Source organism: Pelmatolapia mariae, linkage group LG6 (assembly GCF_036321145.2).
Source record: "Pelmatolapia mariae isolate MD_Pm_ZW linkage group LG6, Pm_UMD_F_2, whole genome shotgun sequence".
NCBI lineage: Eukaryota > Metazoa > Chordata > Actinopteri > Cichliformes > Cichlidae > Pelmatolapia > Pelmatolapia mariae.
In genome coordinates, this window is record NC_086232.1 from 16,261,120 (window position 1) to 16,279,001 (window position 17,882).

Genomic DNA, 17,882 nt, shown 5'->3' on the forward strand with positions numbered 1-17,882 from the left:
GAGACATATAATCTAAGGCAAAAGGATAAGATAAGAAGAAGACTGATATGTTTGTAAAGCATTCAACGTCAGTGTTTATCTCAGCTAACTACAACTTTTTCCCTGTTATCTGCTTAGAAAGTGATTTGCCATGGCAAACTCAATTTCCCATGAGCGCCTTGGTGGGGACGCACATTTACGTTTCGACGCAATCTGAGCCCTGGTTGAGGCAGTCCAGTCAGAGGCCATATTGGAATATATGAAGTCGGCTTGCACTTAGATGGAACTGAGTGTCTGCCGTTTTGAGAGTCTCTACACTGCTATCCAGGATTTATACGCGAGTGATTGCAACAGGCATTCCACTTGAGACTCTGCTAAGTCTGGACGGCAAGTTGTCTCGCTGCTTTTATTGGGAAAAATGAGTCCAACCGATGCTAAACGGGGGGCTAAACGCAGGAAGAACAAGCGGGGCGGTGGCAGTAGCTGCAGTGCTGTCTGCAATACCAGCGGTGGCAAGGCCGGGGTTGCTTCGGCCCTGGGCTGTGAGGGAACAGCAGCACCTGCCTCTGTCGTCAGCTTTTTGACACCTGGCAGTGCAGGCAGCGGGAATATAGGATCCATCACGGGCATAAACGACGAGGTAAGAGTGTCACACTACTGGATGTCAAAACAGGGGCGAGCAGCTAGGAGCGTTATCAACGACACATCTGATTTGGGCCCGAGACTGATGCGAGGAAGGCAGCTAGCTAACTAACAAGTGCAACGTAGCTGGTAGTTAACCGGCTTAATCACAGCTAATAATAGTTGTTTATTCTTTGTGAAATAATCGCCAGCAGTTAAACAGTCCCCAGTGTAATATAACACACTGTCTTAAACGTCAGCCTAACTTACTAAAGTCTTGGCGAAATCCTGGCACTACCATCGTTAGCTTAAGTTAAGAGGTCGTAGGTGTATCGACAACGATTTAAACACAATCAAGCATTAGGTTGATCTAATATTCTTCTCTATGTAGGGTTAGCACAGGTATAGATTGGGCTGCTCGAATCAAAGTTATTCGGGAATAACATTAGGATTAACGTAAGTGGCTCAAAGGCTGCTATCACATAGGGTAAACACTGATGCTAGCTTATGCTAACAGTCAAGAGCACTAACAATTTCATCACTGTTTTTGTGTTTTTAAATTCCGAGTTTCCGTCGTTTTTTCTCTCTCTCTATTTCTCTAGTCTGTAAAGGTTTGAGTTTAACTTGGTCATATTTTCCAGAGGACCAGCTAAAGTACTCGACTACCTCCAGTTGTCCACGTTAGCCTAATGAGCCCGTATACTTCAGTACAACGATAGTGAAACTTAACAGTGAAACCTTAAGATGGTTAGCAAGCTTATTTACAAGATCGGAGATGTTGGTTAGCTTAATGGGTCGCGTAAATAACACTTGAGTGTTTTGTATTCTGCATCGAAGGAAACTATGTCCTGTCTGTGCTTCTGTGTACGTTTATTGTGCTTTTGTAGCTATTCCGGTCTCTCGCGTAGAAAGTGTGTGTGTGTGTGTTGTTTGTTTGGGATTAGTGATGTTACAGTATCAGATTTTCCGCTACAAGTGGGCAGAAGAATTCATGGTAACAATAATATCGCTGAAAATAAAGAAAAATGCCCCTAGTCATACATAGCTTCATTTATTTTATCGTAACTTTATTCATTTTAACTTTGTTAATTCACTGCTGCGCTAATAAGGTAAATGATACAAGAAATTTCTTGGCTAAACCATTATGGAAAACCAAATGTGACTACTTGGTGCCACTGCTGTTTTGTGTACTCTTTTTGTACACAAAATATCATGAAGCTTAAACAAAAACCAGTCAGTCAGTCAGGCCTGTGCTAAACAGGAGAAACACCTGTGAGTCATAGTGCAGGAGCTAGTGTTAGCTTGAAAAACTGTCAAGACAACACAACGGTAATTAAATTAAAAAATTAATTCCTCAAAGTAATACCAGTCTATCTGCACCTATCTCAGTGACTCAGCCTCGCTCTATCTCGGTGTGTGAGAGAAACACAGAGAAAGAAAAACGAATGCTGTTAGCACTTCACACCTTACTTTAGTCATCCATAAAGTAAGCATACACTGTCTAGTACGTGTTTGTATACTATATAGTGCAAGGTGACAGTATAGCAGTTACTAAAAAGAAGAGAGCCTTGATATAAACTAGAGTCCTAGTTGTTCAGGTATTGGATCATTTACAATATGTTTATGTGCATGTTTTACTGCAGCATTCATTTTTATTTTTAAATGTCAGTTATTACCAATGCTTAACAGTACATGCACAGATAGCCAACTTGTTTTTCTCATAGCACCGATTACTACCATGGTGGTTTGTGTCAGCCTGCAGCAGCAACAGTAATTTGTCGTTTAAGTTTACATAACATGAAACTGCTTGAATTTAATCCTTTAGTCTAAATGATCAGTTACGACTACTTTTCTGCCAGTCTGTGCATGGCTAGATAGAGATTATGTTTTGCTATAATTTTTCTGAGTTGGCTCCTTAAATGTGCGTACATCATTTTTGGACACTTTTGTTTATAGGTTTTCTGTGTATCCAGTGTGTACAGGTGGGAACCTATGAGAGGTTTATCAGTATAAATATATATGCAGTCGAATATAAAACCCAGAAAATAATACAGAAAACATTAGAAGCTTGGGTTGTAATATAGAAATTGTGTCATCATCATAGTGTAATTGATCACCTGCATAAATAGAAAGGGATGAGTTCATTGTAAACCATGAGCTGTTTTGTGTCCATCAGGTCAAAGTGAACAGCAGCGTTACACCACAGTTTACGGAAGGACCGGTGAATGCTGACTTCTCTGGAGTCCTTCAGGTAAAGTACAGTCAAGGGTTTCAGAATCCACTCAATGATACAGAACACTTTGTCACTCAAAGACATGTCCAGTTTACCAGTATAATACACACCTTGACAATAGAACTGTGTGTACGCTAAATGGTGGAAACCCACTCAAGATTTAAACATTCAGTGTCTCTGTTAATCCAGTCATTTTAAAATATGGAACTTATTCATATTCGGTAGGACTTGCCTCAGAGTTATTCATACATTCAGATGCTCCAGCATTTGTATTTTTTATTTTTTTACAGTAGGGTTTAAATGTTGATAACTGCCTTTTTTTCCCCCTGATTACTAATGACGTTTTTCCTCAGAATTCAAATCCATATAACACACATCACGAACATGAGCTTGAACAAGGAACGAGGAAATATATGTATGAAATGTACTGTTTATCATAGAGAACCCAATTGATTGATCAGTGACCAGATATTGTCTGCAAATATTTCCTTTTCGCTGATCTTTTATAATAATAATAATAAATGGATAAATAATATATAAATGGAAATTAAAAAGGTAAAGAAGAAGGGTGAGAAATGCCTTTCAACTATGTTATGAGAGTTGGCGTTGCATAGTTTGTCCAACAGAGGGCACTTTACAACTCTCCTGTTTGTTGTGTGAAACGCTACACACTGATCAGGAGCAGTTGGATACAACTAACATGTGTCACACAATGTTCAGCTACTTTCTTATGCCAATTTAAAAAAATGAATTTACAATATTGACACCTGAGTTTGAGAATGCGATAATTTAAGAAGGAGGAAACATAGGATTCTGAAATTCATACCATACCTGTACTAGGAGGCTATATCATGTTTGGATAGATGCTGATATTCCGTTAAGTGTAAAGCTGCCCCGCTCTAACCCAGAGTACTCACTGAGTCACAGTCTCCAGGAGTACACTTTCAAAATGTAGCTGAAATAGATGGAAATCAACCTTCTTCTTAAAATCCCATAGCCATCCCACCCACCGTCACAAGCAGTCAGTGTGTATATCATTAATTGAAGCCTCTAGCTTCTAATTACGTGTTTGTGCCCCTCTGTGCTTCACTCACTGAAAGGACTCTGTGTTAAAGTTCCAGTGTTTTAATGAAGTACAGCGGGCCTGTTCAAACAGCTGTTGTACCTGGAGTACATTGGGTCGTGAATATTGGATTGGCTAGCAGTTCAAGTGATCGCAAACTTGAGTTTTCCTCTAAAATAACATCTGCATTATTATTATTAGATGAAGAAGAAGAATTTAGTTTGACTTTCCTATTAAAAATAGTCTGCTTTTATTTATTCCCTTAAGTAATACATGACAACAGCCACTGCATTTTTTTCTTTCCCACCACAGACCCCATTCACATTTGGCCTGAACCAGCGAGCGCCCTACACTGCTGGTGATCGCTGCCTCTTGTGTCGATGTGAGCGTAAAGACACTGTCGTGCCTTCAGAGGCAGGCATCTCAGGCCAGAACGGTACGGCACAGCCTGCCAAGACTCCCAGTGCCCTACAGCTGCCTCTGTGGGTGTGCTCTGACTGCCGGCGCACAGTGGAGAAGGAGGACCGACATACTACTCTAGAGCAGTCTTTGGGGGTAAGTCACATGAGTGTGAAGAGAATTAAAGTTATAAAGAGTTTGTGCATGGAGAGAGAGTGCTGCGTGTCAAGCCTTTGCTCGATTCCGCCGTTCGGTCGGTTATCTGGCTCAACACGGATGCCACATATCTGCAGTTTAACGTGCACAGCTGTGGTCTTTCAGTGGATGATGCAGCTCCTGCGTTCACCTGGCACTTCTGGTTCTTTGCCAGAACGGCCGAAACAGATGCAGCCACCGTGAGCAGCAGCTGCTGCTGTAAGAACGTAATGATGGAAGCAGAATAATACGATTGCACAAGCTTGAATTGATTCAACGAGGTAGCGGCTTCTAGACGCTTCAGCTTGAAATGTGCACTTTTTCAATTTTTCAGTTACATTAATTAAACAAAAAGTATCTCAGTGGATGAAATGCTTTTGATATATAATAAATGGTACATAAAAATGTAGTTGTGATTATGGCATTAGCTGCATCTGTATCTAAAAATGAAGGAACTAATTATAAAAATCATAATACATAATGATTTAAGTCTTTATTTTAACACGTAGTCACATTTAATACTCCTAATGATTAATTAAGAAAATAAGTGGCAGTGTTGCTGTTGTAGTCTTAATTCGTTTTCTCTCTTTCTCCTTTGCACACCCAAGTGTGACTGTAAATATCCTCTCAGGCCTGTGTTGTAAGATGACGTGTGTTTGAGTGTGCGCTCCAATTACTCTGTATATAAAGAGCTTCTTTATGACCGACTGCCCGTGGAAAAATCTTGTGATTTGAAATCAGTGTTTTTTTTCTCCCCCATAATACAAAGTGACTTTTTATTTTCCTGGTTGTATGAGTGATTATTAGTTGTAATTAATAAAAACACTTTTCTACAGAAAAATTTACAAAGGCAGCGACTCGACTGTTTCCGTTCTTGCAAATTCTAAAAGAAATTTTGCTTTTTATTTGTAGGCAGGTGGCAAAATTGCGCCTACATTTTTGTTCTTCATCCAAAGTCTCAGTCTGAGTTGCTTTTGAAAACTCCCAAGCGTTTGTTTTTTGGAGCTCAGTCCTATGTTTTCTTAGTTGTTGGTGCGTTAGCCTTGGATGGTGGTCTTGGGTTTGGCTTCCTCTTAAATGTATTGTTAAATGCATCCTAACTGCAGGGGCGTGCTCTGCTGACTCACAGCATTATGGTCCTGTAGTCAAGGGGGCCAAGCAACTGGAGAGCTTTTATTTTGAAATAGCTGCAGAAAAGAAAATTTGCACATATATTCTCTATCTAGTCTGCCCCATGCTGTGCTTTTTCTGGTGATGAGTGAATGATGGTTTGACATTATAAGTCAGTTCTCACAGTGGTTGGCTGATCCCGGCTCTAATACTTGTCAATTGTAACTGTAACTTTTCTCTAAACAAAAAAAGACTGCACTGTGTGCTCATCCCAGTTGTAGTTAATGTCCAGCACGTTATAAATGTAAATAGGCTGAGCGTCATGTGGTGCTGGACATATCAGATCAGTCATGTTCAGGGCCTTGTAGCTGTCACAGTGTCCAGAGCCAGCTCCATGAGATGATCAGAGATTATTTTATCACAAGCCACAGCTGAAGAGACTGAAGAGGAATCAACTGAAATGATTAAAAATGCTCTTAAATACAGAGAAGTGATTGACATTCATATTATATGTTAGCACATTATTTTCAGCTTTCTGGACAGCTGTGTGACATGCCCAGTGTCACCATCGGCTCCTGATAAATGATCAGCATCACAGTAAGAAAATAAAAATGTTTCTGGATTTGTTCAACGTCTTATTGTGATGTCTTTGTTTTTCTTCATAATGCCTACAGAGTCAGGACTTTCTTTTGCACATGCCTGTGGGTAATGGAAACTTGGGCCAGGAGGCAGCCACAGGGGACAGACTGACCACTGCTGCGCCTACTCTACCCATGCTTCCTGCCCCGGACCTCACCACGCCGATGCCTGCTGATACAGTGTGCAGCTGCGAAGCTTGCAACGAGAGGCGGTCAGTTCAGGTTGACTCTTTGATTCCTTGCGTTTTTGTTTTTGTTTTGTTTTTTTCACTGATTCTTAATGAATTTGTGGGAATTACAGGGAGATCTCTGCCGAGTCGGAGAGGGAGTCGCAGCAGCTGCAGAACCACTGGTCGGAGCTTCGTTACCTGGTGCGCTACATCTACAGACAGACGGGAACGCCACTTGCAGATGACCACGACCAGCCTCTAGAGAGAGACAAGGAGGGCATGAAGGAGCTGGTGGACAGGTATGACCACGACCAGAAATCCCGCCTCTCTTTCTCAGGTCTTTCTTTCAGGGGCTTTCAGGGGTGTGTTTGGCCACTAGAGGTCCCTGTTAACAGGGAGTTTCTCTGAAAACAACCAGAGACGTGGGAGCTTTTGCACTGATGTCAACAAACTGAAACTGCTGCCTTGTTTTGTTTTGGGGTTTTTTGTTTGTTTTTCCAGTGTATTTGAACAAGTCCACAGACCCATAAAAGGCCTATTTGATTACTTAATATGATGTAATTGAATATTTGAGGAAACTATATGACTCACATTGGGAGATTTTAAACTGTACAGACAGAGAAAGAAGAGTTTTACGTGCTGGTAGCATCAATAGATGGGGAATTTTTTTCTTTTCCCACATTATGTTTATTGTTTTTCTCCCGCAGACTCTGTGAAAAGGATCCCTATCAGCTCTACCAGCGGTTGGAGCAGCAGGCTCGGGAATACGTCTTGGAAATGAAAGTGCGTCTACTGAAGCACCTTTCTGCAGGTTCCAAGAACACGGGACCACCTGGGACCATAGCTGCAGCCCAAGGTCCTCCTCAAGCCCACCAGTTCATCTCACTTTTGCTGGAGGAATACAACGCCCTCTGTCAAGCTGCACGAACCATCAGCAGCTTTCTGCTCACCCTGGTTCGTCTGAGTTTTGTTCCCCCACATACGATAACACGTTTGACATATTCATCGCATTCTTAACTTTTCTTTTATTTCCTTTTTTTTTTGCTCTTCCCCAGGAAAATGAGCACCTCCAGAAATTTCAGGTGACCTGGGAGCTGCACAACAAACACCTTTTCGAGAATCTGGTTTTCTCCGAACCGATCTTACACAGCAGTTTACCGGCACTCATTGCACAGCTTAGGTAAGACGTCGCTTCTATTTAAAGGAAGACTCTATGACTAGACGCTCATCGTGATGATTTGATTGCTAATAAGGACCCAAATTGCACATTACCTTCTCAGATGCTGCCTTTGAACAAGCATCCACAGTACTGAGCCATAAGCCAACAGGCTTATCCCTAATCCCTATTTGGTTTTTTTTTCTTTCCACAGGCATGGCACAGCTTCCCATGATTCATACAATGAAGATACGTACAGGACGTTATTAGAGAGCTACCAGCAACTGCAGCAGGAGATGGCTTCAGTGGCCGCTCAGTGGCAGGAGTGTGAGAAGAGGATTGATGACTATGTGGATGAACAGGTACGCAGGGCAGTAAAAGAATGTTTTGTGTAACGCTCATGTTCAGTACAGAGAATAATAAATTGTGTAACATGTTTCTTTTGTAGATGCTTTTTAAGGTGGAGGGTCAGAATATTACCAACCAAAGAACAGAGCCACACAAGTCTTTAATAAGCAAAAATGTAAGTGAAATGAAAGCTCTGTGTGACTGTTTAGATATTTTTTTTCAGTCTTTGATTTGTGAAGCTTCTTAAGTCTTTGTTGATTCTTACTATCTGCCCATTTCCAGACTTTAAAGACTAAGCAGGGAATGCTGAAAGAGGACTGGGAATTCTTTAAGCAAAGAAGGTTTATAGAAGAACAGGTACGGCACGTGATTATGACGCTGTCATTTTACAATGGAGTTTTACAGTTGTGTCCTTCAAAGCGCTGTAATGGTTTCTGTTTTTGTTTTTTTGTAGTTACCCAACAGTAAGAAATCCCCCACCGGAGATAACAACTTCACAGACACTATGAGAATGCTGTCATCCCGTCTGAGTATTCCAGACTGTCCAAACTGCAATTACAGAAGAAGGTGAGCTGTCAGGATTCAGTGGCTTGTCCCTGTCTGGCCTGGGATTACGTTACACTCAGTCCAGTGAATTTCAGAAATAATTCAAATTATCTTCACAGGGGAAAAAAAAGGATAACATGTATAAAATAAGTGAACAGACTGGTTATGTTTAGTTGTGAAGAAATTAAATGAACCCCCCTCTGCTTGCTGGTATTATCATTATTATTATTATGTGCAAAAGTCTTGAGCCATTTCTTTATATTTTGCTTCCAAGGAGCCAGAATTTATTTTAATTTTTTTTGTGGGCTCGAGCAATAGTTTAAGTCTTTTTCAGGCTTTTTCAGTGCAGTCCTTGTACCTGACCATTTTCAGAGGTTTCTTTTCTTTCTGTTAGCCACCCAACACTGACCTATGAATCATTCCAGCATAAGAACTCAAAGGATGAAACAGTGTTGTCTACACATAATGCAATTTCTATTAAAAATGATAAGATAACAGTTTGAAGGTCTAAACTGGTGTCTTTGCAACAACAAAGCGCTATTAGCTGAAAACATGGCACATCTCTACATGCTGTGTAGGGTGTCCTGAGAAATTTTGAAAGGGAAAAAAACGCAGATGAAAAGCATCTGAAAGTCATGTCCTTACGGAGTAGAAACCAATCCAGCAAAGATCTGACACTGTAACCATTTACTGTTTACTGTAGCCTGATTAGAAATGATGTTGGTGGAAGGGTGGCTATCAAGAAGCCATTCTTAAGGAAGGGAGAAATGGGGAGCCAAGGCTGAGGTATGCCAAATTACACAAGAAGTGGTCTGAAAATCAGCAGTGACATGAGGTGAGGCTCATGTCACTGGTGTGGCTCAAGACTTTTGTCACTCTGCTATAGAACCTATTTAAAGATGGGAGAGCGAGATGTCAACATGTAACAGTGATGTTTCGAAGACCGTTTTCAGGCATTAAAAAAACCACTTAATTCATTTGACTGTATGGGAATCGTCTTTTTAAAATACTTCATGAAAGAACTTTATTGAGTCCTGTAATCAGTATCACAATATAAATTTTGTCTCAACTTTTTTCAACAGGTGCACATGTGACGACTGTAGCCTCTCTCACATCCTAACGTGTGGCATAATGGACTCTCCCATCGCTGAGGACCTCCACATCAAACTACCCATGCAAGGGGATCCTCCACGGGACTTCTTGGCAGGGGTGCACCCTCCTAGCCTCTCCTCCGGCAGTTCAGCGTCCGGCTCCAACTCCAGTTCTCCCATCACCATCCAGCAGCATCCAAGACTCATTCTGCCTGAAGGGGACACCAACACTTTGTAAGTCATCTTAAAATCATGAATATTAGTATTTTCCCCCAATCTTAGCGTTAACATAAAAATAAGTGCTATTAAAGTGGAACTGATATTTCAAAAAATGGTCTCTTCTTCTTCCTGACTTCTCATTTCTCTCTTGTTGTAGCATTAGCGATGATGACGAAGTGCCTCCGTTGTCCAGTAAGTTTGGGGACATGTACCCTATGAGTGGTTATGAGGACAACAGTGTGGTGACTGCTGCTGTGAACGGTCTTCATAACGACATCAACGGGGAAGGTGACAACGTGGCGCTAAAGACAGGGGTGAGTCCTCTACAGCCCAAAAAAAAATGCCCAAGATTAGCTGTGAATTTCCCTGCCGGGTTTCTGGATGATGAAGCTGTAGTTCATTATGAGTGGGTTACGGGTAATTTGGGAAATGTTTTGTGCGCGGGTCCTCACATACTAATTCAGTCTTTGTTCTGCACCTCTCTGTGTCAGTCTCCTCGCATTACCAGCAGCAGCAGCTCATCGGAGGGTGACGAGGAGGAAGCTAATGGCGAGGGTGGTGGGGAGCCCCCAGGGCAGCAGGAACAGCTTTCCTCAGGAAAGACCAATAGTCCTCCACCCTCCTACAACCACCAACAGGTATTTATACAAATACAATGAGCCTTCATTCGTCTTCCTTTAAGGGCCATATGCTCAGACGCACTCATTGTGTGACGAGAGATCACAGGACAAGAATGTTCTTTGTTGCTGTGGGTCCCGGGGTTATCGCAGGAGTGTTGTTGTTTTTTTGTTTTGTTTTTTTTACATGAATTTAAATTTTGTTTGTAATTTTTTTTTATTTTTGTTATAGATCAGACTGGGTTTGCTCATTTCAGTTTCAATGCGGTTCCAGTAGTTTCAGTATTAATTTGAGTTGCTATTCCATTATAACATGAGTGGTATTACTATACAAACACTAGACGTGGTCATCTGTGCATCAGTGAAAGTCCCCTTATACTATTTGTGTGGATTAAAGACTAGAAGACATTTGCTATTTATTCGTTTGTTTTTTAAAGTCTATAACTAAAGCTAATGCCACACTTATCTGGCCACGATCCTTGCCACCTCCAGGTACAGCTGTTACTGACGAAACAAGGTGCTTTATTTGCAGGGCAAGACATCCGTGTATCCGTGCAGTCGGATACACGGATGCAGACTGATGAGATCTGAACCACTTTACTAATGTTCATGTGACACAAAAAGCACATCAGTTTAATTCTGATGTAAGAGCGGAGATAAAAACTTGGAAGTGTAGTCACACTAATTTAAAATAATAATAATAATAAAAAAATAATAATAATGAAATCCTCGATGGAGCTGAATTGGAAAAATGAACTCCACTACTACATTCTGATATATGATTTAGCTATTATTACTCTTTTAAATCAACGTGTTTCAAACCCATATTACCCCCACCCTCAGGCAGGGCAGGTCCAGCATGCCTGCGAGTGCCACGTGTGTAACCAGGACCCCAGCTCTTCCACCCTGGGCCCCGCCACGTGTTTGCCCCCTAGTCGGCTCCACGCTGCGCCTCCTCCCCCCGCTGTTGGACACCAATTCTTCACAGACAGCAAGACCCCCCCTGCACACCCCGCCCTCCACTTGTACCCACACATCCACGGCCACTTGCCCCTACACAACTTCTCCCGGCCCCTCCTGCACCCTACACTCTACCCACCAAGCCCACCTCTCACACACAACAAGGTGAGGATAACAATTTTTTAGAGGTAGACGTAAGTTGTATTCTTCCGATCAGTATGTAGAATTCTAGCATTGAGAGTGTCTTTAAGGGGAAAATTGATTCATTTCCTTATCACTGGGGATTTTTTTTTAAGGTTCCAAGAACAATGCTAAGATTAGTTGTACTCTAGTTTCATTTAGTGTCACTGCAGTTCCTTTTTTCTGCCACAAGGGGACAGACTGAACCTAAACTAGGGGAAGGGGGAAAAAGCAAAGAGAACAGAGTAGTCCTGAACTTTGTGTGCCAAACTCAAACCTGTTCATCTCATTATTCCCTTACTAATCACATTTTTTCCCCACCTTAAGCCTCTGCCCCCCAACCCTATATCAAACCACTCGGCGGCCAAGCAGCCAGCCTTCAGTGCGTCTTTACCAGAGCATGTATACCAGAACTGCTTCGGCGGTGCGGGCGGTGCAGGTGACTGGAACAGCTCTCTGCAGTGCCTCTCGCTCAAGTTTGAGAATTTATGGGACGCTGCTGTGATGAAGAGCTGGAATCCGTCTGTGCTGTTGCCCGAATCGCTTCCAGGTGAGCCGCCCTGGCACGGCACAAATCACCAATCATGTTGAAATCATTTAAAAAGAATCGTTAAGACAATGTCTTCCCTTATGTTTTGTCCTAACCCAACAGGTGATATGCTTGGACCCCCACTTGCTGATGTCCCCCTCCCTCCAACATCATCTATTTGCCCCCAAGGGGAACATCCCTCACTGCCCACGCCTCTGCCCCCTTCCTCGTCTTCTTCCTTGTCATCATCTTTGTCGTCATCCTCCTCGTCCTCATGCTCCTCTTCAGAAGCCAAAGAGCAGAAGAAGACCGGCGCCAAGAAGAAGTGTCTCTACAATTTCCAGGATGCCTTCATGGAGACGAATCGAGTGGTGATGGCCACCTCCGCCTCCACGTCCTCAGTGTCCTGCACTGCTACCACTGTCCAGTCAAGTAATAACCCACCCATCCACCTAGCATCTAAAAGACCCAACTCTTTAGGTAATATAGGAAGTAGGAGTAGTGGTTAGGTTTGTACTGATGGGGCTTTTTCTTATTAAAATGATGGGACACTCAAACAATTTAACACCTACAGTTAAAAGGGACTCGTTGTGGTCATTTCCACCTCTGTATTTTATTCTTGTACCCTTGCTCTGTTTTGTTCGGGTGCAGCCCCTCGGTTCATCAATTGTTTGAAACAAACCATTTTAGCTTCCTCTATTTAAACTGCCTTTCTTTTAATTGGCTGAAAAAAGGTGGTTAAACAAAACAACCATCTGATGGCTGTGGATGCTGTGCTCACAGGTATCATGTCGGATGTCTTTGGTATTATGCAGAGGCAGAAATGGAAGAAACTGAGCGTTTAGGGGTCTGAAACCAGAGTTTTTGACTCATGGGGAAACTTGTCAGTGTGTATTATGCATCCTCCATTGTAAGAGTACATATTTAACTAATTGATAATACGTCCCCTTGAAAATTTGGGTGTGTCATCAGTTTTGATCCCATACAAATTTTTGCTGTCGCTGATAGCTTTTATTCAGCAGGATAATTATTCATTTTCTCTATTATAGTAGTTTTTTTTTGGTATTTATTACCTCTTTGACCTTTCCAAATATCAAAGCATATGGGAAGCATGCCTAGTCTTTTATATTTTTCTCAGTGTTAACTGTAGCAAGCATGTTTTACTATGCAAGGTTTGCTACTGTGTCTATGCTTGAATGCACAGTTAAGAATTGACCGAATGGTGAATTCAAATCTTTCTTATGTCCACACATTCAACAATTACTCAGATAACCTGGAGTAAAGTGTAAATTGTGTTTTATTCTGAAATGTCTCATCGTTGTATTGCAGTGAAATGAATGATGTGGCTTGAGATATAGATAGATAGAGAGATAGATATATAGAGAGATTGGTCTAAATTTAAATGAGCAAATATAAATATCAGCATTATAATTCATATTCAAAAGGTCATCAAGCTGAAACTGCTTTGCGCTGGTTTAGAAGAAGTGGTATTGACGTGCGAGGCATGCGTCAGCAACACTTGGCTTGTTTGTTTTCCTGTCTGGAAGCTCTGAACACGATCATGCTGTTTTTGATGATGTGGGGATTTTTCTTTTGTTTATTTTGTTAATGTAAATATTGTAATTCTGGCCATTTTTCCTCCCTTCTAGATGACGTATTTCACAATCTAGGTAAAGAGGACCACAGGCAACCCACTCCAACCACCCCTAGAAATGGCTCCACAGGACTTACCTCCCTTCCTCCTCTCTCGGGACCCCCGCTCCCTCCAGCACCCACCGCGCACCTTCCAACAATAGGATCACAACCCTTCCCAAAAATGGCCACTCCAGCTCCAGACTTTGCAGACTCCCACCAGGGTCATTGCCTCCCACCCGCAGAACCTCTGACCACCTCAATGGATGGGCCCATCAGTGCCCCACCCAGCGTCTGCAGGCAAGTTTGCTGTCTGGTTTCACAGGAAAGGTTATTTATCTTATTTTTTTTTTGTCGCAGGGTAAAAAAGAACCAGCAATTCAAACTGAATTTAAAGTACTGAAACATTAAAACATTATTTATTTCAGTGATCCTGACTGTGAAGGCCATCGCTGTGAAGGGAATGGGGGGTACGAGCATCCGCCATATGATGGAGAGGAGAGTCAGGACGAGGACAGCTGCTCGGAGCACAGCTCTTCCACCTCCACATCCACCAACCAGAAAGAAGGAAAGTACTGTGACTGCTGCTACTGCGAATTCTTCGGACATGGCGGGGTAAGACATGCATGTTTATGCAAACACATTGACCTCAGATTAACATCTTGTTGGTGTTTTTTTTTTGTTTTTGTTTTTGTTGTTGTTGTTTTTTCCAAATGACTCATTTATTTTTATTTTCCTCCCCCATACCCTCATTGACTGCGACACCCTTTGTTTTATTCACAGCCCCCAGCTGCTCCTACCAGTCGAAACTATGCAGAAATGAGGGAGAAGCTTCGCTTACGTCTGACAAAACGCAAAGAGGAACAGCCGAAGCGCGAGGAACAGCAGCCGGTGATAGAAAGAGATGGAGGGGTGGAGGACCACAGGCGGGTGGAGGACCTGTTGCAGTTTATCAACAGTGCTGACAGTAAACCTGCTTCCAGTTCTAAGGCAGCAAAACGAGCAAGGCACAAACAAAAGAAGGTAACTCACTGCTGATCAGGCCAGAAATGAACACACAGCCTCCAGTATTTATCCTTCTTGTTAAAACTACTTTCCTAGAATACTTGGAAATATAGCAACTCAGTGGTCTTTTTTTTTTTTTAATGAGTCAGAGTTGTCAGTACACTAATAGTAAACGTCTGTGTGCTTCAGATGGAGGAGAAGGCCCGTCTGGAGGCAGAGGCCCGCGAAAGGGAGGAGCAGCAGTTGTTGGAGGAACAGCAACGGCGACAGAGGCAGGAAGAGGAAGAAGCACTTCAAAAAGAACTGCTCCGACTGCAGGAGCTGCAGCAACATCGCGCTGCCAAAAAGAAAAAGAAAGAGAAAGCAAAGGAAAATACCGCTCCCCCTCACAACAATCCACAGCCCCTTAAACAGACAGCTCAGAACGTCTTAGATAATCTTCAGAATGGAAAGTCACAGCTGCTTCAAACTCTCATCTGCCTCCCTGACCAGAAGGAACCCAGATTTGACTCACTACCCCGGCCCCATTTACAGCACAGCCCAAACTGCGCTGCTGAAAAGGGGTTTACCGCTGAGACCAACATCCCCAATTCTCCACCTGACCTCCTCAACGGCACCTCCTCTCTACTCGAGGTCAGCAGTAAATCTAAGGGTAAGCAGTCCGCTAAAGTGCCCACCTCTGAGGCTGCTGTAAAGAAAGCCCCAGAGTTACCCAAGAGCTCCGATGCGCCTGTAAAGCTCGCCAATGGCGCTGCTACTGCAACAGACACCAAAGCAATGCAAACTAGGCCCGTTGAAGCCCTCGCTCCTCTCTCAACCAGTGAACCCCAGAGGGAGGAAAGGAGCAATAACAGAAGTGCCAGCGGTAAAAGGCAGCAACACCAACCTCTAGCCCAAACAAAGGAAGACAGGATAAGCCCCCCTGTGTCAAACCCCTCTCCGTCTCCCCCTCCAACCTCCCAGTCCGAACAGACCCAGCAGAACGGCAAACCTCCGACCGCAGAGTCCCCACAGCCCAAAGGCAAGACCAAGAAGAGCAAGAAGAAGAAGGCGGACAAGATGAACAGCTCAATAGGTTGGTTTTAATTTTCTGTGTGTACAAGTCCGGACTACCCTGTCCTGCTGCTAAAGTCGGAACAACAAAGTGTTCTGCATTGTTTTCCTCATTTGTCTGCTGGATTTTCTGTAATAAGCAAGGTTTGATCACCATGAGCAAGTGCAAGGGAGTATTTCTTAATCCAGCTTTGCTGTGATCCCAAACTCGGACGTTCTGTGAAATGTTAAAGCACCTTGGAAAAGTAATCCTGACAGATTAGAACCAGGAAAATGTGTATGAGACCAATGAGAGATGAATTTATCTGTGTATGTATATATGAAAATGTTTTATTTTTATTTTAGATGATGTATTCCTGCCCAAAGACATCGACCTGGATAGCACTGAAATGGATGAAACGGAGAGGGAGGTGGAGTACTTCAAAAGGTGCGTTTGACCAAATTATGGAGGAACACTACTAAAATGTGTTCTTCCCTACCTCAAAGGCCTAATGTCAGCTTTCTTACTTCTTTTCTCTCTTTTCCAGATTTTGCTTAGACTCTGCCCGGCAGACCCGTCAACGGCTATCCATCAACTGGTCAAACTTTAGCTTGAAGAAAGCTACGTTTGCTGCACATTGAGGGTGTTTAGTGAGTGACTGTCAGGACACAATCAGTACCTTAACAGCTATACAAACCCAACCCCGACCCTCCACTTATCCCTTTACTTCCACCCAACTGTTATCCTCCTGGAACTTCTCCCGCTGTGCCCAAATCACACCCACGCTGCCTTGCTTTGTTCTTGTCACTGTGTGGTTCCAACACAGACCCATCTGGACTGATCCACCTGCAGAAATAAAAAGAAATGAAATGACACAGAATCACAAAATGCTACTCTACATCTGATTAATTTTTCCTGCCTGCTTGTGTGCTTCTAGTCTGAGTTGGGCATTTCTCTTGACTGAAACGGAAAAAAAAGAAAAGAAAAAAAAAAGCCATGGTCTGAAATTATTTTCTTATATTGGCTTAACTGTAGTCAAAAGATGCTTATTATGTCTGGAAGGTTTCCTTAAAAAAGAAAAAGAAAAAAGAGAGACAATGGAAACTTAAAAAAAGCGAGAAATGTAATGAATTAAAAGCTGTATTTGACATATTGTGGCTTACTATCCCATCGTTTCCTGTTCCTAGCACGGCCTCTCATCACACGATTGACAAGGGAGCTTGGTTAGCTGGTTTCCACTCTCCCAAACCCTCCCCCCACCCCACCAACTACTTCCACCTTATTTCACAGAAAGGAGGAAGGCGTAATACTTGACATTGTTCTTTTTTTTGGTTTTTAAGTTCTGTTTAACAAACTGTTGAGTAAACGTGTACCAGTTACAGTTTATGTTTTCTTTATTTTGACCTGTAGCCAGCTTGTATCAGAATACTTTCAGAATGAAATTGAAAAAGAACAATACTCACACTATCAGTCTGTTATAGAGTGTATATTGTATTAACACTAAAGCCAAACTGGCTACTTTTAACATATTGTTAAGTAATATTAAATCTTGTCTTTCTTTTTTGAAAGATGGAATACAGTAGTACGGCAGGATTATGTGTCTTGTGTCACATCTTATTTCCTACATACGGTAAAAAAAAACCAAACCAAAATGTCAAAGGACGTGCATACATTTACAGATACAGTTCACAAAATGTGAAGCTACTATTAGCAGCCAGTTAGCTTAGTGTAAACAAGGAAATGGGGAAGCAGCTTTGCCTCGCTAGGTCCAGCAGTTATAAAAATGCACCTGCCTGGTGAGTACACATTTGGTCAGGACATAGTCATAGTATAATGAGAACGCACACCCTGTTGCTTCTAAGGTTTTATGTTTAAAAATAATAATAAATAAAACAGATTCATAGTGGATCTTAAAATTACATAAATACAACCTTAGATGAACAACATGTTACACAGCGTCACTATTTTAACTATATTTGAGCTAAAATGCAGAAGCAGTGTGTGAAAAACTTAAGTACACCTCATGACTCAGTAGATATGGAACCACCCTGTTGCTTCAGTTCATTCATTTGACTAGGACCTTACAATACCTTGAGCTTGAATCACCATTCCTCCACAATCGTGCCAAACACCTCCATTTGACGAAGCCACATTTTTT

At 42.3% G+C, this 17,882-nt stretch overlaps 1 protein-coding gene across 2 annotated transcripts; it reads left to right on the top strand.

Moving 5' to 3' along the window:
- Positions 1 to 227: 227 nt before the first annotated feature.
- On the top strand, positions 228 to 17,105 carry fam193a (family with sequence similarity 193 member A). 2 transcript variants are annotated; one of them, XM_063475974.1, is made up of 23 exons: positions 228 to 619; positions 2,777 to 2,851; positions 4,209 to 4,451; positions 6,275 to 6,450; positions 6,540 to 6,707; positions 7,116 to 7,362; positions 7,464 to 7,588; positions 7,779 to 7,926; positions 8,013 to 8,087; positions 8,195 to 8,269; positions 8,367 to 8,479; positions 9,541 to 9,783; positions 9,926 to 10,082; positions 10,260 to 10,406; positions 11,229 to 11,510; positions 11,853 to 12,075; positions 12,178 to 12,534; positions 13,704 to 13,986; positions 14,115 to 14,301; positions 14,470 to 14,709; positions 14,881 to 15,766; positions 16,090 to 16,171; positions 16,272 to 17,105. In XM_063475974.1, the coding sequence occupies exons 1-23, from the start codon at positions 398 to 400 to the stop codon at positions 16,363 to 16,365; spliced, it is 4,848 nt and encodes a 1,615-aa protein (XP_063332044.1). In that variant the 5' UTR covers positions 228 to 397; the 3' UTR covers positions 16,366 to 17,105. The 2 variants fall into 2 exon arrangements, with proteins under 2 accessions (XP_063332044.1, XP_063332045.1); XM_063475975.1 differs by having other exon boundaries at positions 12,178 to 12,486.
- Positions 17,106 to 17,882: the final 777 nt, after the last annotated feature.

Coding starts and splice junctions, on each gene's coding strand:
- fam193a (XM_063475974.1), top strand. CDS start 398: ATGAGTCCAACCGATGCTAAACGGGGGGCTAAACGCAGGAAGAACAAG. Junction 4,452..6,274: donor CTCTAGAGCAGTCTTTGGGG/GTAAGTCACATG, acceptor TAATGCCTACAG/AGTCAGGACTTTCTTTTGCA. Junction 13,987..14,114: donor GCCCCACCCAGCGTCTGCAG/GCAAGTTTGCTG, acceptor TATTTATTTCAG/TGATCCTGACTGTGAAGGCC.